Source organism: Syngnathus typhle, linkage group LG7 (assembly GCF_033458585.1).
Source record: "Syngnathus typhle isolate RoL2023-S1 ecotype Sweden linkage group LG7, RoL_Styp_1.0, whole genome shotgun sequence".
Classification (NCBI taxonomy): domain Eukaryota; kingdom Metazoa; phylum Chordata; class Actinopteri; order Syngnathiformes; family Syngnathidae; genus Syngnathus; species Syngnathus typhle.
The window spans coordinates 5,634,638-5,656,706 of NC_083744.1; the positions used below are offsets into that span (position 1 = coordinate 5,634,638).

Sequence of the window (22,069 nt, forward strand, 5' to 3'; positions counted from 1 at the left end):
TCACGTTTTTGCTCGAAGGCGGCGGGGCCGCTCGGAGAAAAAAAAAAAGAGCGCTCTGGAGGAAAATAAAAATGATCTAATCGGAAACTCAACAAAACGAATTCAATCACCAGGGGTGTCAAACAAATTTTTGTCGCGGGCCGCATCGTATCCCAGATAAATGTATAAATGTCTCATATTATATACAGTACAAGCTGCATAACAAACTCGTTTTGAAATCGGAGACGAGTAAAAAAAAATGTTCAAATAAAAAAAAAAGATGACTGGCGATAAAAATTGCTAGCAACATCTCTATTTTTTTTTTAAATGTGAAGACACTTTGCGATTTCACTGTTGACATATAACGTCGATGCACAATTTGTCTTCACGGGCCAAATATAATTACTCTACGGGCCAAATTTGGCCCACGGGCTAGAGTTTGACACCCCTGACTTAAACGATCCTATAGTCGGGATGTGTGTGTTGTCAAAATATGGTACAGGTTTTTCCTCTACAGGAACAAAGACATGTCAACCAGTCACCCGCGTCTCTTGATAAGGTCCCCTCAGGAAGCGGCGCTAGTTCGTTAAACAGGAAGGCCCGGTCCGTTCCATGTGTAGGTGTTCCTTTTTTTCTTTTCTATCTGTGTTTCCTGAATGAAAGCAGCTGCTATCCAACTTAAACAAATAGCGATGATTTTCCACGGACAAGAAGACAGTCACATTCGATTGTCCTCAGAGAGTGCCGAGGCGTTGGATGAAAGCGACAGAAGAGGCGGGCCCGGCACCACGCACGCGCCTCCTTTAATCATGATCAAGTGCTGCCAACACTGGAAAATGTAAATTCCAAAGACTGCTCAGCATCAGATGGGAGCGGACTCGGCGTCTCCCGTCTCTCAAGCGGCTGACAGAGTGAATAACGGCAGCTACTTGTAAAGCTCCAAACTAAACAGCCTCAAAAGTACCACAGACCTCGTGTCCTTCTGCTTCAAACACGAGAGCCCCAAACTGATTTACCATCTCTCCACAAAGCCTCCGTCGTGGCTCCAGACAGACTTCCTAAAGCTCCCGCGAGCGCTCCGCTACGTTCCTGGCACGGAACGCGGAAAAATAAATAAATGACTCGCAGGCCTGATGGCAAGCAAGAGAATTGAGTGAAGGTAAAGAAGACATCCGGTAAAGACACAGCAGACATAATAAAACGACTGTTGGTGCGTATCGCTTAACCGCCGTCCGACAATCTCATTTACCCCGAGTCGTGCCGTGATTGCACCTCTTGGCAATTTGAAGGGGCGGCCGCATTTGTAGTCCAAATGCAGCACTCCCAACCCCCGCGGGAGCTGACACACTCAAATCAGCCCAGCTCCCAATAGGTTAGGGAACACTCGATCCTATTAGATACCGTCGCTCGAATAAGAGGACGAGGAAGAGGATGCATTCACTCACCTCCATCTGCTGTGGTCAACTTGGCACACACTCAGCATTCTTCTTCGAAACTATAAGCGAGAGTGAGATAGATGGAGGTTCGCGTAACAAATGTAGCAACTAGGCCTTTTCTGTGTGGGGGGTGACAAGTGCATTACCATAGGTTAATGAGTAGCCCGGTGCTGCCCGGAGCTGCGCGGCAACCTCCATCCATCACCAAGACCACAACACTGACAGCGCTCGCACAATCTAATGAAGAAGCGGATTGGAACATTCAGCCTTTACACAGATAGCATCGCTCAGTTTACGATGATATCAGGTGGTAAGGTACTATCTTCTACGCTGGAAGTAGAATTTGATAACACTTTTCAGATTCACATCGTTATAGAATATCATGGATGTACTGTATAAATTATGGAAACACATTTTTTACATTTTCCAGTGAATACAAGAAAGATGACAGATCAAATAATACAACATACAAAATCAAACATTCCCTCCTCACACACTCTAAAAACACTGACTGGCTAGTCGTTCTTCGCATAGGATGAATAATATGTGCCTCCAAGTACTTTATGAGAATCTTTAGTGTGACTATATCGTGTGGTTTTATTATTTGCGTCACATCAGGTAGAATAGCATATGTCCGTGAAGCACCTTATAAAAGAATCTTAAATGCAACCTTAGCTAATCTAATGAGCTTCGATGCAAGCGTGTCAATCAAAAGCGAGCAGTGGATATTCTGAATCCTTTATGAACTGTACAAGACGTACACCGTATATATATTTTAGAGCTCGTAACGCTGATTATGTTAAGTCCTAATTGTATTAAATACTTATTGCAGGAAATGCTGAATGTTAAATGGGAGCAAAAAGCTCGCCGGGAAGACAGCTTGTCTCCTTCATGCATTTATTCATAGGAAACAATCAATAATGAGATTGGGCTTATCTTTTAGCAGTCTGCTCTCTTTTATAATTGCTGCCTTTAAGTTTGATAGGCATGTCTAGAGACGAAGAAGAGAACCTCCTTCCGATCAGAGATGGAGCTCGGTGCCAAAGGGGAAAATTAGATGATTCAAAAGAATATTGAATATTATTCATTGGTATATGTTTAGAAATTTATAGTCTCCAGCTATCTGTGTTCTACACCGCTTATCCTGTTCAGGGTCACTGGAAAACTGGAACGTAGCCCGACTGAGTGAAGGGGAAAGCCAGCCCCAATTGCCTGTCAATCAAGGGGCTGATATACGTAGACAGAGTAGACTACCACTGGCGTAGCCACGCCGGGGCCAGCCTGGGCGGCGCCCCGGTTAGGACTCCCTGCGCCCCGGTTGAAAAAAAAATCGAGCTTTTTCGATTCTTCATTTTCATGCCGTTTTTTTCTTTTGGTCTTGCGCGAATGTACTAGGGCTATTCTATGTGCGCGATGTTATCCATTCACCGTTTGCCTCCCGGAGCCGGATGTCGTTTTAGCGATCAGCGAACGGCGTGGGTGATGTTCGATTTTTTTTTTCTGTGGGCGCGCGCCCCTACTGGAAAGATTCCTGGCTACGCCACTGCAGACTACCGATCACAACGACAAGTAATTTAAAGCCTTTGGTAACCCTAACGTATGATTTGCGTCTGTGGTACCTGGAGAGAAGCCGCACGTGCGCAGCAGAAGACCGCAAAACGTGTAGACCAGAAAATGGATCAAGCAATCTGAGCAGAGAGCCCGCAGGGGTCTACTGAGAAAGGGAGGTTATTTTCCACTGCTGTTGGATTCTTCACTCCGCTGGGCAGGAAATGAGGCGGAGGACACCCACCGACCTGCCGCCACTTGCCACCTCTCGGAATATCACGGAAACAATTTAAAACACTTAATGGAAATGGGCTGATCCTCTCTGGCTGTCTTATTGGGGGGCGTTGTGAGGGGCAAAATCAGCAGAGCTATCATGATCCAATTTCACTTCAAGAGGCAGATTAAGTCAAACCGTTTCTTTACACTAATGTTCTATGCGTCTCCACTCGTATAAACACAGCTTTTGGATTAATAGTGTGTTTGTGCAATAGGAATTAAGCATCAAAATGCACTTTGAGTGTGCTATCAATTAAACAAACTTGCCTGATAACTCGGCGAGAGCGATGATTTTGACAGTGGTTTTCCAAGTCCAGCTCGGATGACCGATCGATCAATTCGCTGGAGTATACGTCATCAAACTTAATTGACTGCCGCACGAATACTTTCGTATCTTTGCCAACAGTCTCGGATGGGAAAGCACTGTGGTTAGTCAAGTCAACAGCCACGGCCAGTCACAAAGTCACGGAAATTTTTGCCCATCTGCTCCCGTCTGGATTTCTGGATTGTCCTGACATAAGCGAACTGTTTCGGCTGCATGATGGGAGGACTTTTTCTTTTTTCTATCTAAATTCAAAAAGAAGTCCAACATGAATTGAACTCTCATGTTCATGAATTAGTTACTAGAGTTAACGTTGCTTAATTTTTGCTCAGTATGCAAATAATAATTATGTGCTGTGACAGCTGCTGTTCATTGTCTGAAATATGATAAGGAGTAAAATGATTATAATTCAGCATGGCCAGATGCAGACGTGTTGAATTAGTTGGAGCGATCTCTTGAGGGAGGGATGAGGAATTCTAATGCTGCATCTCCATTTAAAGGCCTTTGCTTGTGCCTTGATGTGAAAATAACGGGTACGTAATGGTGTTATCTAAAGTGGCTTGGTCCTTTCTAAATTTAAGTCAAGACGATTATAGGACCGATGTCCAAAATCATGATTACGCTTTTCCTTTTTTTCCCTCTACATATAGTACAACCACTTGGTCTTTTCACCCACCTTTATTTTGCCCTAGTTTATACTGCCACCTACTGGTTTTCAGTGGTACAACCCTATGCGTACAAAAAAGAAACAAAGAAGCAAATGTGGATACCCCTTTAATTCTACCTGTTTTCAGAGTAACAAAACATACAAAAGTTTCTTACAAATCCACATAAATTATTTTGAAAAACTTTTTTATTTCAACGTGTAAAAAAAAAAAAAAGAGGCAAGAACAGCAAATAGCCTTCATCGTTAAGTTAAATTAATTTTAAAATTTGGCAGATGAAACATAGGAGAGCAATACTTTTTGGAAATTAACAGAAAAACAAATACAGGACATGAGTCCATGTACAATGTGCTCAATAAGTCATCTACCAATGAAATGGGTTGGGACCGAAAAACAGAAGATCAGGAAAACCAAGCAAGGAAGTAAAGAGTCAAGAGTCTACTGTCAGTTCACTAACTTTTTCATTGAGAAAAACGCGGATGAAGCCTCCTTTAGCAAACTCAAAAATACAGGAGTGGCGCAGGCGTACGAGGAATTGGAGATGTGAGCCAAAACCTCCACCGCAGCTGCCCTGCCCAAGGGTTTTTCTCCTCCACCCGGTGGCAGCGGGAATAGAAGCGTGAGATTAATTCCACACACGTCCACTCGCACCCTCTCATCTCCTACTCATCTTGATGCTCCGAGGTGAGGAGAGCCTCCGGTGGCTCGGCTGCATCAAATCTAGCTAAAGTGCTCTCGCTCTCTCTGTTAAGCGCTTCATTGTGGTCAGCGGAAAGAAACATCAGAGAGACAACAACAAAAAAATCGTACTCACGTTTGCAACCTTTCAAATGGATAAACTACAAACAAGGTCTCCTTTCAAATTACATATACAATAATAATTATTATTATAAGACAACAATGGTAACTTGCGCACTATGGTCAACAATCTGGGAATCTTTTTCATGTTTGAAGGTGTGAGAAATCTGCACAGCCGTCAAGACAGAACCTCGAATGCAAGACACTTCTCTCTTTGTGTGTGCGTGTGTGTGTGTGTGTGTGCCTGTGCGTTTGTGTAGGAATGTGAGATAGGGTGTGAGAGCGTAAAGGAGTCCATCCACGTACACATACGTATGTTTGTGCGGGTGGCACTTCAGTACTTAGGTACTTTGGTATAATCCTCCTGTACGACACTCTTGCACAAACACATGGAGAGGATCATCCCGAGAAGCTGGCGGGGGAGAAAAAAATGAATCAATGACATGTAAGTGTCATCATACATGCATTACAATACAATACAATATTACAATTACTATGCTATTCGCAGTCACCGCATAGATCAATTTGAAGAAAATTGTGTGGCGTAGTGCAAACACAACACAAAATCTTCCTCAAGTCATTCTCAGAGGAGGAGGAGAACCATCTACTGCTTCAGTGCTACTATGAAGAGAAAATGGATACCTCTAAAACAGCCACTGCCACACATTCACCAGAATAACTCCACAGTTCTCCAGGAGCCAAATCTCCACACTGGTCATGCGGCACACTAAGGAAGCAAGTAAAAAGGAGACAAAGATGACCAAAACAAAAAAAGTTAACAAAGGGGAAGTGGCAGACTCTTATCAAAAAGAAACTGCACAAAATGTTGATGTTGATTCCTTCACGGTGTCGTCCCTAATTCAAGTTTTCCTTTACTTCCTCTCCTGGGATTTGCTTTATTCTTCCCATTACTAAACCACCTTTGAAACACGTTTTTCTTGAAGATTAATTTGCATCAATTTTCATAGAAAAACCTACCTCTCAAAAGAAATATACTAATAATGCTCCCCCTTAGAAAAATGTCACTTTTGTCAAAATACAAATCAGTGTGCATGCTGAAGATAGCAACCCTCACACTGTTTATGTAAATCAGTTCCTCTTTTTTCGCAGCTGTCTTGTTAGTGGAGGCAATGCAAATCAACAGGGACATGATTAAAAAAACAAAAACAAAAAACGCACGCACACAATTAATTGCCCATATTATGAAGACACTGAGAGTTAAAGGGAAAAAATAGCAAGCCGTAGCGGATGTGCAGCATAGCCTGGGCCAATGAAACCCCCAAAGCCAAACATTTGCAAGAGCAAAGCAAAAACACAGGAAAAGCTGAAAAGATCAGCAGATTCAGCAAGTTGAGGCCTTCACAAGCAAGCATCAACAAACCGTACCGTTTGGTAGACGGGAAGTTCCGAGGAGAGCTGGTCACAAAGGCCCCCCTCCCTGATGTAAGTCAATAAATAAACCTGTATTAAGTACATCTGTGTCAAGATGTTGCCCACATCAAATTGATTCTAAATGGCAAAGGCAAATAACACCCTTGTCTTTATGTCAGCATCTGCTTTACATGTTTCCCGAGGCCATGCCTCCTGTCAGGTGCTCCGCAGAGCTAAAAAGCTGCACAAACGTAGCTTGAGCTTCTACTTGTGTACAAGATCACAGAGCTGTGGCAGCATTGCAGCCTTCACAGCTCTTTTGGAGATACAACCTCACCCTATTCTGGGAAAAGGGGGGCAGGCACCGCCCTGCCCTGTGGTTAGCCTTAAACACAAGGAGCACGTCAAGGCAGTAGCAGAGAACGAAAGGTCTCAATTGGCCTGCTTGGGAGAGCACCCTCCACGCACTGTGCAGACACACTGTGGCTAGTTATTTTAGATTACCCGAAATGAATGAGGTCAGCACTGTTTTGATTTGATTTCGATAAATGTTATGTATTTAGTTTAGTAGTTCTGATGTTAGATGTATGGCAGTCAAAACAGCCCCCATCCCCCTTCCCCATGTGTGATTTGGGCCAAGAGGTGGTGTGGTTAACGCAGTGCTTCTCAAATAGTGGGGCGCGCCCCCCTTGGGAGGCGCCGTGCTATACCTGGGGGGGCGCGTGTGACCCTGGGGAACAGGCTTTTTTTTTGCAGTACTAGAATAAAGTGTAATTGCGCATCTTCCCAGCAGGGGGCAGTGGTGCTCTCATTGTTATTTCTGTGACGTTTGCGACAGTGCAACATTTTACGATTTACAAGACAAGTTAGGATAGTCACGGTGGGGAGGGGGGGGGCGCGAAAAGTTTTCTTCTTGCTAGGGGGGGGGCGTAACAGAAAATAATTGAGAAGCACTGGGTTAACGCAACTTCTGGTAAATGGAAGGATGTCGCTTTTCATCTATTTTTGGCCAATTGGCCTTGTAGGTGGCTTACAAGTTACAGGCTGCTCTGATGTTTTTCCACCCACTTCGTTGCTGATGCTCTTGATACTGTGCTGTGATACTGTCAATTAGTTTTTCTCATAGATGTATTTACACTTTATTTAGTTCCTCTGTTCAAGTGTCTCACATTCGATCGAGTATGACCAGGGAGCAGACAACGAATAACGAAATTAAACATTGGATCATAATCAGACAAATGATGTTTTTTTTTGTTAATGTCTGTATTACGTATTAGGCTTGTGTTTTTAAATGGCAAAGCAAAAACATTCACGCAAGCCAGTGAGTTGCAGCTCTATCCAGTAGGGGTCAGTGTACTCTCAAAAACTCAGGCTGATTAGATTTGTTACACAATTTTCGACCGGGTTTCAGGTTACATAACTAACACGACTGCACAAAAGTTGGGTGAATGTGTGATGCTAAAACCCAGCTACCACATCATTTGGCTTACAAAAAGCCTCCAATGTCACTTTAGTAAAAAACAACAACAACAACAACAACATCCTGTGACGTTTCACTTGTCGCGCTATGAAAGAGTGTGTCACCACAGGAAGCAGGAGGCTTCTGCTCACAGCTGTGGCATGAGGAAGCGCAAACACCTGGCAGGCCACAGCTGCCGCAATGCGAGAAAAGGTGGCGGGTGAGCGGGCGGGCGGCATTCTGAGCAGGGCTGAGCAACTCAAAAAGAACACAGAAGTAAGCGTCTCACTCGATCTCTTTGGAAGTAGATGGGAATTCCGATGATCACTTCGGCGATAAGGATGAGCAGCACACAGGTGAAGTACTGTTGGGGATGAACACAACAAGAGTGATGTTCAAATGAGACCGAGAAACACTGCAAGCAATAATAAAGGCTGTGATGTAGATTTTAACCAGTCAGACCTCTTCACATTTCATTTTTAACTGTGTGGGAAGGACACTGTTTCACACATTATCTCTAGGGCTTGTGGTATGTTTTGGAAATTGCTAGGAGGTCCTGAGGCAGCTGCTTACGGTCCCTGGGAAAAGAAGTAGGTCAACAGCAGCTCTACAATTAACGGCCAACACAAGAGGCAACGTAGCCCCCCGGCTCCCTCCTTCTCCGCCCATTCGCTACATCTTTGTGGCCTTTGTCCCTGTCCCCCCCACGCGCACCCATCTCGGTCAGTCACCACATGCTGCAAGCATACATGAGTACAGACGCTATCGGGTTTCACATCAGCAAGAATTTGTCATGTGTTCTTAACCAGACAGGTGCAATTCAAGCAGGTTTCTTGTAAGCAAACATGGGTTCTGTTCTAATAATAGCTTGAAATAACAGTAGAGAACACCAATAAAGAGATGATTAACTACTACGGTCTTTTTTTGTAGACATGCAAAGCATGGTTTTAGGCCAGAGGCCCCCGGTTCGGACTTTCTGCGCCCCGGTTGAAAAAAAAAAAAAATCGAGCTTTTTCGATTCTTCATCTTCATGCCGTTTTTTTCTTTTGGTCTTGCGCGAATGTGCTTGCGCTATTCTATGTGCGCGATGTTATCCATTCACCGTTTGCCTCCCTGACCCGGATGTTGTTTTAGCGATCAGCGAACGGCGTGGGTGATGTTAGATTTTTTTTCCTGTGGGCGTGCGCCCCTACTGGAAAAATTCCTGGCTACGCCTCTGTTTTAGGCTTTCCTCTATTTCAGTCTCAGGAAGAAATGCAAGGGAATTACGGGAAGCTTGGATGACCAACATGATTTGCAAAACAATTAGTTGGCCGTGTGGTCATGACTAAGATGCAGGGCTGTTGCTGGATATGACATGACTTTCGAATTTGAGGTCGGAGTAAAAAAACCAAAGACAACATACATCAGAGTTGATCGTTGTAGTCAGCGTTGTGTGGATGTGTTGTGATTGCTTTGACTGGACTTTGACTCGGTTGTGAGAATCACATATTTTATCAAACATTTTCTTTTAATATAAGCATTATTTTGATCTCAACACGTCTCTCTGTCTCTGCAATTGAATGTGTCCCGTTAGTGTCTGAGATCCAAGTGGATGTAACTGCTCACCAGACGGAGAAGACAACGGATCTCGTAGATAGCTCCGATGCAGCCAAGGAAGCCCAGGGCTATTGACAAGGACCCCACTCCAATGAAGATGTAGGAAGACACTTTCGCCTGACGAGCTGCCGATTCTTCTGTAGAAAAGAAAAAAACAATAGTTGATATGAGACTTGAGGGGAAAAAAGAACCGAAACTGCATTGGACATTTTTGGGAGATAAGAAACCACGCGGTTTCTTAATAAACTCCGCTCTTCTTCTTCTGCTGTAACCACAGAAAATGTTTCCAAAATTATTTCAGCTCACACGCAAACGAATTTGATATGGCTAGTCACAGTGAACCAAAAAAATAACAAGGCTCCTTAAAGCAAACAGAATGAAATACTTTTTCCCCAAAAAAGCATTTCTCGAACATTATCAGCTAGCTAGAGTTGAAGCGAGACAAGTAAAATATGTGGCGAGATTAACTGATTGCCTGCCCTCTCTGGAACAGTTGGGGGGAATGCAATGGTAGATTGGAAGTTTCCAGAGGAGATCAATCACAAGTCACTATGTTGCCATGTGTTATCTGTGTTGAAAACCAACCATAACAAAAAATCTGAAAATGAGAGCCGTGGAATATTTCCAAGGTGGAATAAACTGGCCAGAATCAGATCATTCACTCCACACCGTTGCCAAGAGCCTGGCCTGGCAGCTGCTGCAGCTCATCCACGGCTGCGCATTGTCGCTTCTTGGCAACCAACCACATATACTTAATCGTGCGCTGATGCTTTACATGGTTGTGTGCTCATCTCATTAGGCCAGACATGATGAAAATATCCATCATACTCTAAACCAGTCATACGAGAATACTGTACTACCAATGTCTTTTTGCCTGCAGTTATGGAAGCAACCTCTATTTATATAGCGTATAATAATAAATGGAAACTGAGGATAAAGTTCATGTCTAACAATGGTGCAACTTCAGAGAATACTGCGAATCAATAAACATAGCTTCACAAAGCTTTGTGTTTTTGTTTGCTTTTCTATGCACCGCAGCAACAGACTTTCAGTGAGGTCGATATAGTAGAATGAAAGGGCGACCGGGTTGGAAGGTCACCGAGTCCCAAATGGAGGGGGATGCTCAGGGAAGAAGGGTCACAACTATCTTTGGAGGAGCAGCCGGGGTATCATAAAAGCTCTGCTGGCTCTTGAAGGGATGAAAAATACTATTCTTGCTTTTATGTGCTTGATGCCTGGACTGCTGATAAGCAAACTCAGCTTTGAAGGACCTTGCTGAGAATGTTCTGCGGGCAGCAACAGGAAGAAGACAAGACAAAACGCAAATATGCCTTGTTAAGGACTCAAGGTTTTTGTTAGTGTTAAATTCATCATAGAACTGGAAAGAAATTCAAACAGATCTGGAGAACGGTTTCAAAGTGTTGTGAGTGCGAGTGGGTTATTCTTAGAAATCATGTTCCAAGAGTGTGCGAGGTGAGCCCAAAACTGAGCCTATTAAAAACAAATGCATGCTTGAAATCAAACCTCCCTTCAGCTTGCTATGACTAAATAAAACCAGTTGACTCAGCCTTTTATTTGCAGGAGATTGTTGAATGATGTGGCCTACTCAGTTGTTACATGGACGCAAAACACTCAAGTACCTAATTATTGGTACACTTGAATCGCTATGCTGTCATGTGCCAAAGAGTGTGACTTTTGGGGATGAAGGTGGATCAAGGTAATCGCGTGCCTTTTTTCTGCAAACGCATCGTCACATTATGGACAGTGTGGAACTCGATTTAACGGTATTGTAATGCACTATCGCTCAGTCATCTTATTGGTTCCAATTGCTTTTGAAACTGATCGATTCTCGGGCTCCTTTACACGTCGACAAGTCACAAACAGGAAGTGGTCGCAGCAGATATTATCGACGGCGCAAAATACATTCGCGCGCAAATAATGTTTAATTTTGGGTTCATCTCTGCATTGGCAACGCAATATTGGAATTGGTGAAATCTGGTGATTGATTTTAAAGCGGGTAAACTGGGTCATCGTCCACAGCCCGGAGCGGACCACCATTTCTGAGAACCATCCATATACTTTTGACCTCTTTCAGACTAGCATGCAAAGACAGGTGGAATAAATGCTATATATATCTTTCAAACCATAACAAGGGCCGACAATAAATTTCCAACTTAGGAGAGAAGGAAACTTTGCTTCTCTAAGCAAAGATACATCTGGAATGAATAAAGCAAGGGCTTAGCTGTACAGATTTATACTTGATACCTTTCCATCCTGGTTTGCTCTTCTTAGGCAACGCTGGAATTTAGTTCCATTATATTTTTGAACAATGTTATCATTGTGCTATGTTATCTGATAATGTTCCTGTTTGCAACTACGTGGAAGCTCTGGATTCTTGGGTAGAACTAGAACCGTAACAACAGCTGTAGAGGTGTGAGATTACATTGAGAGCTGCCGGGTTCAAGGTACACCGTCGCACAAAAACAAAAAGTGTTCTTCTCCATGATGAGACTAGACAACTTGAGAAGTCTTGAAATGGTAAGAGCATGTTCACTCAGCCGCCTGCGGTTTTGGGGGGGCTGAATAAGTCATATTGTTTCAGCTTTTGGGGTCTGGTGTGAACATTCTTACGTTGTTCTTCTGCGATCAGCCTCCTGAGAGGTAATCAACATTTATTCCATAGAGCAGGCAGTCTCCAGTCAGCAGAACTGACTGGGGTCAAATGTGCTGAATGTTTACGGAGCATTATCACACCAGGACGTGGCAGTTGGAGGGCAAGCATGTGTGTGCATGTGTGTGCGTTTAGACACTTACGTAGAACAGCAATGAAACGCTGGGTATCAGAGAGAACCCATAGTCCAAAGCCCATGATCAACACTCCAAAGACCTAAGAAAGTAAATACAATAGAAAAGAGTCAGGCCACCACACACTTAAGGGAAAATTAAATAACTCTTGTTGGGGTGCAAGTTTTGGTTATGAGGCCTGTTACATCTCAAATGAATCCAATTGTCACTTGGTAAGCCTTATTTGTGCTACTTCCATATGTTTCTGTGCATTCACTGGGGTGTCAGAATTGTGTGAAAGCAAACTGCTGTGAACTTCTGTGCTACAAAACTGGATAAATACAACATAACAAAAGTACTACATACATATAGTTGATACAGTAACCTTTATTCTGCAGTCCTTGTCTTTTGTTAATTATGGCACTGCATTACAGACTAATGACAAAAAAAAATAGGTATTATGTTCTAGTTGTTTCATCACGATCTCTTGAGTAGAATATTTAGCCTGCCCAAAAAACTCTGGTACACCTCTAATGAGGTCATGAGGCTAAGAGCAAACCTTTGATGTGATGATGATGGTTCTTGCTAGGCAGTTGAGGGGCACAGTGTTTTTGCTTTTTTTGGGGTGGTAGATGAGGGGTTATGGAACCCCTCCCCAGCACTCGAGCAATAATTAGAGCCCTGGTTGAGAGGTGTTCATTAAGTTGGACTATTGAGCCCCGGGCCGTCATCATTAGCCCACCAGTTCCTGGCGTCCACTAATGTGTGTACACATGGACAGACGGCAACACACACTTCCTAAGACGCATATCCAAAGCTTTCTTTCAGGAATACAAACTCATTGGGAAGGTCCAGACTTCCTCATTTTTAAGAGTTCAGTTTCATCTGGCCCTGACTTCATGTTGTGCCCCGTCAAAACAAGATGGCAATAAACCTTAATACACCATCTGCTGGGCTCGGCTGTGCCACCAGGCAAACCAAGTGGGACATTTGGTGCTCCACATGGGGGGGAAAGGGGGGGAATACTTGCAAAACATAATCCTAAATACTTGACAGTAGCAACGTAGTAAGCGAAAACGGTTTAATTCCTAGAAATAAAAAAGTGAAACAGGACCAAATGCACAATTGTGAATCGGCGGTTACTTACAAAGATGATGACATTGAGGATGACGAGGAAACACTTGGCGACGGACATAGTTGCTATTCTGCCAGACAGAAGTAAACACAGTGCAGCGGTTGCTTTTTATTTTGGATAGCCACCGTGTGCAAGAAATGTAAAAAACACAGATGGAGAAGAGATAATTATACAAAAGCAGTTACTCTGGAGAAGGTCAAACCACAGTGTAAGAAGAATGGAAAGTTTCGATGCTTACCAATTCTGTGAAGAGGTTTTTTTATTATTAGGTTTCTTCACAAAGACCCTACAAAGTCTAAATGGCACACTTTGGTGACAAAGCCCACTAATGTAATCAAAAGCAAGCTGGCTTTACTTGTCGCAACAAGTTTGCAAAAGCATAAACCATGTGACCAGATGACGTACAAGCCTGAAAAAGTGGAACAGAGGCCGTCTGACAATACACAGTTTGGACACGATAAAGTGCCATCTGCGTCGCAACTAGTTTGCTACACTTTGTCACAATGGCATGACAGAACAAGTCCTCCCTGTGTATGACTGCATCTCAGTAGTATGAGCAATGCTTTCCTTTTGAGAAACAGCTGTACACCAGACCAGCGCCACATACAAGAACAGTAGGAACTAGGGGTGTAACGATACATCGATACTAGGGGTGTAACGATACATCGATACACATCGATTAATCGATATAATGCTCTACGATTTATTGGCATCGATGCTAAAGGTAAACATCGATTTATATCGCCGTGTTTGACCTCGGACATTAGACGCGACTTTATTTTGAAATCCAGTTCATGGTTGCTTGCTTCCTCTTTCCGGGAGCAGGGAGCAGTGCGCGGCGTTGCTGCACGTGAAAGGGGAGTCGACAACTAGTACGCGGCTCCGGGGCTGGTGCTATGGCTAGTGTCCAAAAAGACGAGGAGATTTGCTCCCCTTTAGGCTTCAAGTCATTCGTTTGGAAGCACTTTGGATTCCAAAGAAAAGATTGCTCAACGGACAAGACACGTGCAGTTTGTAAATCCTGCCATGCGGTGATCAAATATTCAGGGAGCACAAATCTCGCCGCACATTTAAAGAAAAAACACGACATCAAAGTTCAGTGTTAAAGTAAGCAATTTGTATACTACAATACTCTTGTAATTTCCTAAATAAAGAGTTTGCAGTACCTTGTTGATTTTGCGTATGAATTGTTGTAAATCAGGATATTGTTCTATATTTTTTATTAAAAAAAAAAAATCGATCGTAGAGCACTATATCGTGATATATCGTGAATGAATCGCAGCAGGCTTTAAGATATCGGCAAATATCGTATCGTAGTTCTTTATATCGATATTATCACGTATCGGGGTAAACCCGCGATTTACACCCCTATTAGCCGACCATGCTATTAGGCTAACTGGAATAAAGCCCAGATATGAATAAAAGTGCTGCTGCTGCTGCTGTGGTAATAACCTTCAGGGCTCAACATCGTCGACAAGCTTGTGGTTTTGCCTTGACTTTCAGCACCATGGGCTGTGGTCACGTAGCCGACTGCTCGTAAATTTCAGATGTGAAATACAAAATTTAAAAGTACTTAGGCCATTTTGGAAAGTCGACGTTTTTACTTTGGGGCCAAAACAACAACAAAATAATTCACACGCAAGGAACGGCAAAAATACGACAAAGGTAAGCAACGGTTTACAGTATACCTTTTAAATTAGTTCGTACGAGATAAAAACCTCAATAATATTAAGACGAATTTACTTGTTTCTTTCAAATCACCGATGTTTTTCGAGTCTTGGTACTCCAACTGCCTGCTTGCTGGTGAGATTATGCGCATGCGCGTCCTGAGAAGCGCTCATTCCCACAAGAGTACACCCCCGCGCGGTCGACTTGGTTTGACCCACTCTTGTTCCTTCACCACCATACAGTTAAGCCACGCATTTTATTTGGAGTTTTCCACATAGTGTATAACTACGGCCAGTTTTGCTAAATGATATTGAATAAAATAACATAGTCACCCGTCATTAATCACCTTCCTCGTTAGTATAGTGGACAGTATCTCCGCCTGTCACGCGGAAGACCGGGGTTTGATTCCCCAATGGGGAGTGACCGTTTATTTATGCCAACCCTTTCTTAAAAAAAATCACTTCCACTAACCAGTTTTTATGACCTGTAATATTTTTGCCACAAACTGATTGGTGCCTCCTCGTTAGTATAGTGGACACTATCTCCGCCTGTCACGCGGAAGACCGGGGTTCGATTCCCCGACGGGGAGCGCTTATATCTTGTCCCCATCTTTTCTTAAAAAAGATCCACTAACCAGTGTTTGACAGGTGTAATATTTTTGCCACTAGTCCGACGGTACCTTCCTCGTTAGTATAGTGGACAGTATCTGCGCCTGTCACGCGGAAGACCGGGGTTCGATTCCCCGGCGGGGAGCGCTTATATCTTATCCCCATCTTTTCTTAAAAAAGATCCACTAACCAGTGTTTCAGAGGTGTAATATTTTTGCCACTAATTCATTGGTACCTTCCTCGTTAGTATAGTGGACAGTATCTCCGTAAAGTAACTCTTCCATAGGTTGAAGTGAAACTTGGATTCAATAGATATGTTTAAAAGAAAAAAAAAAAGGCTTTGTAAAGCGCTGTCAAAGCACCAAATAAGTGGACTCCTCTATTGGCCAATTTAATCCCATTTTATTTTGTTGGACTATGAGTTGGTTTTCTGGTATAAAGAGTAACTTGAGCACATAACAGCACGTCATGTACTTACAAAGAAGAGCAGACACCTATTTTCACGGAGGGCTCCGCAGCAGCCCACGAAGCCCAGTAGGAAGAGCAAGGCTCCGATGCCCAGCACGGCAAAGATGGTTTTTGACAACACGAGGTGTTGCATCAGCATTTCACTCAGCACTGCCGTTCCAAACAACACCAACAATCCCACACCGAGGAGGAAACACCCTGCCATCTGACAGAGGGATGTGTCGGGCCAGTTGAAGGAGACACAAAGTTGTAATGTTAGAATCTCATGGAAACACTGGTACTGCATCCGAGAACAACAATGGAGGATGGCTATTATCTATTTTATTTTGGCACAAGAATAAAGACTAAGACAAAAGATTAATCAGATGCAGTGTTCAGTTAAGATCAAGATTATTAAAATGCAAATGTGGCTACCGTCAAACAGTTATTCACTGGGGTCTTCATTCTCTAAACTGACTTCACATAATTGGAGATGAGAAATACTTACAACAAGGAAGGTGTTGAAGATCAACATGAAGTATTTGACGCATGTTACGCAGTCGCCCGTCATGACCGTCGTCCCTCGTGCTGAAGCCTCGCCATGGCCCTGTTAATCAAACAAACTTCAGCGATAGAGCCTGTGCCACTTTTACAATTCACTTGTTCACTCCCATTGTCTTTATTTGAATTCTGTCCACTCAACATTACAGATGTGGATGAACAGGTTGAGAGAAGCTTGAAGGCTTAACGCAGAGGAAATTGATTTAGAGCTGCAGTTAAACGCCTCCTCTAAATCATAATCATATGCTCAGGTATTGATCACCTTGCGGGCGTTTCTCTGAGGCCAACCAACTGCCTTATTGCATGAGATGGGTTTTAATTACCCCCGTTTCTGTCTTGAGCCCTGCTGAAAAGCGGAATGAGGGCACATGGGGGCTAAATTGAGATTTGCATACATTACGCTCACACAAAAGGTGTCAAGGAGGAGGGCTTCTTTTATCCTCCTTGCTTTCTACTGTCAGTCCAAAGCGTGATTGTATTATTTGTAGCGGGTGTCAGGGTTTTCCAATACTATCTTGATCATATGATTATGTTGGAATGTATGTAACCAGTAATGAATAACCTTGGTAGATTAGTTTTATGCTTATGTTGGTGTGTAACCAGTAATAAATAACCTAGCTTGTTCCATCCTACACAATGTCGTAAAACATCCCCTGCCCTGATAATCTAGAGGTCAAGGGCCTTTTTTACTTGTCTATTCAGTCCACTGTCACCCCCACCCTTTTTCTCCTAATAAAGATGGTCTTGTGGGAAGCGAGAGTCAGACGTCATTCGATCATTGCTGTACGCACAGTGACGAATGGACTCTCCGCCTGCAGGTGCCCAAAACGACTAACTTGTCTCCGAGTGGTTCTTGCAAAATAAGTTAGAGTGAGCACCACCCTAACATTTTGGTGCCGAAACCCGGGACCCTCATACCCACCTTCTGACTGACGGAGGAAGACGTGCTGCATTGTCGACAAGCCAGCGTCCATTAGGAGGACCTGGAAAAGAAAGTCCTGGGAAGAGAACTTCTTCGCTGGGCCAGCATCTTAGGTCTGCCTTCGTCTGACAGAAGTGGTTTGGCGGGACCCGGCGATGCAACGAACCAGGAGACACGTAAGTTAAAAAAAGAAAATAATAATAATAATAATAAAATAAAATAAAATAATATTTTTTTTTTTAAAAAGCGCTGATACAGCTTTGGTTTGTCCGAGCTATGAGACACGGCTTTGGTTTGTCCGAGCTATGAGATTCAGCTTTGGTTTGTCCGAGCTATGAGATTCAGCTTTGGTTTGTCCGAGCTATGAGATTCAGCTTTGGTTTGTCCGAGCTATGAGATTCAGCTTTGGTTTGTCCGAGCTATGAGATTCAGCTTTGGTTTGTCCGAGCTATGAGATTCAGCTTTGGTTTGTCCGAGCTATGAGATTCAGCTTTGGTTTGTCCGAGCTATGAGATTCAGCTTTGGTTTGTCCGAGCTATGAGATTCAGCTTTGGTTTGTCAGAGCTATGAGATTCAGCTTTGGTTTGTCCGAGCTATGAGATTCAGCTTTGGTTTGTCCGAGCTATGAGATACAGCTTTGGTTTTTCCAAGCTAGGAAACAGCTGGGATTCTAGTCCTAGTGGAAGGAACGGGCTAAGAAAAAACAGAGTTTTTTTTTCTTAATTGAAGGAGGGCGTAGATTCTCTTTTTGTCCGTTTTTCCAAGCTGTTTGGAAGGGTTTTTCATCCATCCTGGATAGGCCTAAAAATAAAAAAGCGCTGGAGTTTGTGTGATTGAGAGTGACTGGTAGGATAAATTGACTAAATAGCAGTTCTAGCATTGATCCACGAAGATAATACAGGCTAGTAATTGTTCAAAGGTCAATTTAAACTTGCATTGAGGATCCTCAAAGAAAAAGAATAAATTAAAAAATAATAATAATTAATAATAATAATAATAATTGTATAAACCTAAAATACCAAATTAAGATGGGAAATAAAAACGATAAATCTCTAGCTCTTGAAGGAGATGAGTTCATGGCGAGTAGATTTCTTGATTGTATGTAATACATGCTGAAGTGGAAAAAGAAAAGAGAGAGAGTTGAATTGTGCTAGACTGTGGTTGAAAGCTTCACAAGAGAGAAGAGAATAAATCCAAAAGACAAAAGACAGAAAGTTGAAAAGTGCTGCGACCATGTTTGTCAGGCCGGAAGACAATGAGGCCACAGTGCGCAGGCGCACTGTCCCGGCCACGGCTCCAGCCGCAGCTCAAGCAGAAGAGCAAGAGAGACATTCCGCTCGTGTGCAAAACTTGTATACAACAACTATGCAGTGGGACAGGCATGCTGAAAAAGTTATCCAAAAAGGCAAATGTTCTGATGTATTTCATCTAGATGATGATAATGATCTAAATCAGGGGTCTCAAACTCGCGGCCCGCGGGCCAATTGCGGCCCTCAGGACAATGTTTTGCGGCCCCCTGCCTGAAATAAAATCTTTGTGTTAATGCGGCCCGCGCATTTTTTCTCACATGCATCTGGGGGTTTTATATTTTTAACACCTGTGGGCTCCCGTAGCTCAGGCTTGTGACAACAGAATTAGCGATTGGTCATCTGACCAAGATGGCGGCCGCATTTCTCGCCGCGCAGCATCCCCAGCGGGGTCTACCCTTTTATTATGTCTATGATTGCGAACGCGCGGCAATGTGACCGGATGCGGAAGCGCCGAAAAACACCGAAACTGAAACGCGACAGTGACATCAAGTACAACTAAATAATATTACAAAAGCCCCAAACATGTCTTGTTCAAAGCCTGCAGTGAAGAGAAAGGTTGGTGATGAGCACAGACAATTTCAAGAGAAGTGGGAAGTGCAATATTTCTTTGTTGAGCACAGGGGCATCCCGACGTGTCTTATTTGCACAGAGAAAGTTGCAGTGCACAAAGAATACAACTTGAGACGTCATTACACAACTAGACATGCTGAGGAGTATGAGAAATGCCAGGGAGATGAGAGAGCCAACCGGGTTGTTAATCTTAAAACAGGTCTACTGAGGCAACAGGATTTCTTTAAGAAAGCAACCAAAGAGAATGATGCAGCAGTCGAAGCTAGCTATGTTGTTAGCGAGATGATTGCTAAAGCAGGAAAGCCATTCACAGAAGGTGAATTTGTCAAAAACTGCATATTACAGGCTGCAAGTATTGTCTGTCCAGAAAAACAAAGTCAGTTTAGCAACATCAGCCTTTCTGCCAACACTGTGGCAGAGCGCATTACTGATCTGTCAAGTGACGTTTATGATCAACTGTGTGAAAAAGCAAAATGTTTCAGTGTATACTCAGTCGCTCTTGATGAGACCACAGACATCACCGACACTGCCCAGCTTGCCATCTATGTCCGTGGTGTTGATGACAATTTTGAAGTCATAGAGGAGCTGCTCTCAGTTATTCCAATGCATGGCCAGACCACCGCTCAGGAGATATTTCACCAGCTATGTGATGCCATTGAGAATGCCGGTTTATCATGGAAGAGGTTTGTTGGAATAACAACTGATGGAGCGCCATCAATGACAGGGAGGAAAAATGGACTGGTGGCACTCGTTAAAAAAAAATTGGAAGAGGAGAGTGTGGAGGAGGCCATTGCTCTGCACTGCATTATCCATCAGCAGGCCCTTTGCAGCAAATGCCTGAAGTTTGACAATGTTATGTCTGTCGTTGTGAAATGTATCAACTACATCAGATCCAGGGGCTTAAAGCACAGAAGGTTCCGTGCTTTTTTAGAGGAAATGGAGTCAGAATATGGGGATGTGCTCTACTTCACCGAGGTACGTTGGCTCAGCAGGGGAAGCATATTGAAGAGATTTTTTGAGTTGAGAGCGGAAGTGAAAGACTTCATGGAGAAAGATGGGGTTGCTGTTCCCGTGCTAAGTGACCCCAAATGGCTCATGGACTTGGCTTTTCTTGTTGATATTACACATGAGCTTAATGTACTGAACAAGAAGTTGCAAGGCCAGGGGCAACTTGTCAGTGCTGCCTATGACAACGTGAGAGCATTCTCTACAAAACTCATGTTATGGAAAGCCCATCTTTCTCAGACAAACCTTTGCCATTTCCCAACATGCAAAGCACTCATTGATTCAGGCACACCATTCAGTAGTGAGAAGTATGTGGATGCCATTTTAAAGCTAGAAGAGGAATTTAAACAGAGATTTGCAGACTTCAAGACGCACAGAGCCACATTTCAAATTTTTGCAGACCCCTTCTGCTTTGATGTGCAAGACGCCCCCCCTGTGCTTCAAATGGAGCTCATTGACCTGCAGTGCAACTCTGAACTCAAAGCCAAGTTCAGGGAGGTGAGTGGGAAAGCAGACAAGCTTGGGCAATTTTTGAGAGAATTGCCCCCCAGCTTCCCTGAGCTTTCCCGAATGTTCAAGCGGATCATGTGTCTTTTTGGCAGCACATACTTGTGTGAAAAGCTCTTCTCTACCTTGAACTTCAATAAGTCCAAGTACAGGTCCAGACTAACAGATGAGCATCTTCAAGCCCTACTGAGGGTCTCGACTGCCTCCTCCCTTAAGCCAAATGTGGCTCGGCTATGCAAGAGGAAGCGCTGCCAGGTCTCTAGCAGTAAGAAGTAGGCAGAAGAAGCCATGTTCATAACAGTTTATGTTCAATGTTCCATTCATGTTCAGAAAGTTACAGGTTAAAGAGCTGTTAATACAGATATTTGAATCTGAATAATAATTACATTTCTCTAGTCAGCAACTATATTTGGTTTATTCAGTCTTCTATATCTGCTGAATTATTATTGTTATTTTATTTCTTACTGATTTTTTTTTAACTTATGAGTTGTTAATTTATTTAAATTTTCTAAGACAAAAAAGGATGAATAAACAAAGACTTTTGATAACACTGGAATGTTTTTGTAAGAGCTTTTCTTGTGAAAAACCTGCTGCGGCCCAGCCTCACCCAGAATCTACGTCCAGCGGCCCCCGGGTAAATTGAGTTTGAGACCCCTGATCTAAATGAAGATACAACGATCTTCTCCCAAAGTTCCCAAAGGGGAGAGGAAGAGAGAGAGACCAACAAGGCCGAAGGCCACCATATAATTCAAAACCCCCATCAGATTTTGACAACTGTTGGAACTGTGGGAAACGTGGACACTGGTCAAGAGAGTGTTTTAGAAAAAAAAAAAAAAAAGCGGTGCCAGTCAAGGGGCAGAGGAAGAGGCAGAGGAAAAATTTAACATAAAAAATCAAACATTTACAGCATGACAAGCTTCCTCTCCTTTGACCCCTCATGCTAATACAGAGAAAGAAAGAATAGATGCCCATATGACAGCAAAACATGTCATTGTCAGATTATTGGAACATTTTCTGGATTATTAGAGCTCTTGTCCATGCAAGACGTATGACAATGCTGTTTGTATGCCCAATGACAAATGACCAGAGATCAAATTGT

The 22,069-nt window shown here is 43.2% G+C and overlaps 1 protein-coding gene and 2 long non-coding RNA genes across 11 annotated transcripts; 1 reads left to right on the forward strand and 2 right to left on the reverse strand.

Annotated features, from left to right (window-relative positions):
- Window positions 1-1,424: 1,424 nt before the first annotated feature.
- On the reverse strand, window positions 1,425-3,220 carry LOC133157360 (uncharacterized). The gene is made up of 3 exons (XR_009715002.1): window positions 3,035-3,220; window positions 1,562-1,652; window positions 1,425-1,474 (listed from the first exon to the last, which is right to left on the reverse strand). It is a non-coding gene; the product is annotated as an uncharacterized LOC133157360 (long non-coding RNA).
- A 1,102-nt stretch (window positions 3,221-4,322) lies between these two features.
- LOC133157460 (CD82 antigen-like) lies at window positions 4,323-16,119 on the reverse strand. 9 transcript variants are annotated; one of them, XM_061284000.1, is made up of 8 exons: window positions 15,116-15,294; window positions 13,385-13,442; window positions 12,268-12,340; window positions 9,463-9,590; window positions 8,144-8,218; window positions 6,411-6,485; window positions 5,667-5,751; window positions 4,323-5,436 (listed from the first exon to the last, which is right to left on the reverse strand). In XM_061284000.1, exons 2-7 carry the CDS (start codon window positions 13,430-13,432, stop codon window positions 5,740-5,742), a joined length of 411 nt encoding a protein of 136 aa, XP_061139984.1. In that variant the 5' UTR covers window positions 13,433-13,442; window positions 15,116-15,294; the 3' UTR covers window positions 4,323-5,436; window positions 5,667-5,739. The 9 variants fall into 9 exon arrangements, with proteins under 9 accessions (XP_061139984.1, XP_061139987.1, XP_061139986.1 ...); XM_061284003.1 differs by lacking the exon at window positions 6,411-6,485 and having other exon boundaries at window positions 15,116-15,271; XM_061284002.1 differs by lacking the exon at window positions 4,323-5,436 and having other exon boundaries at window positions 5,733-5,751; window positions 6,411-6,462; window positions 15,116-15,284.
- LOC133157462 (uncharacterized) lies at window positions 8,069-10,455 on the forward strand. Its single transcript, XR_009715013.1, has 2 exons — window positions 8,069-8,210; window positions 9,431-10,455. It is a non-coding gene; the product is annotated as an uncharacterized LOC133157462 (long non-coding RNA).
- Window positions 16,120-22,069: the final 5,950 nt, after the last annotated feature.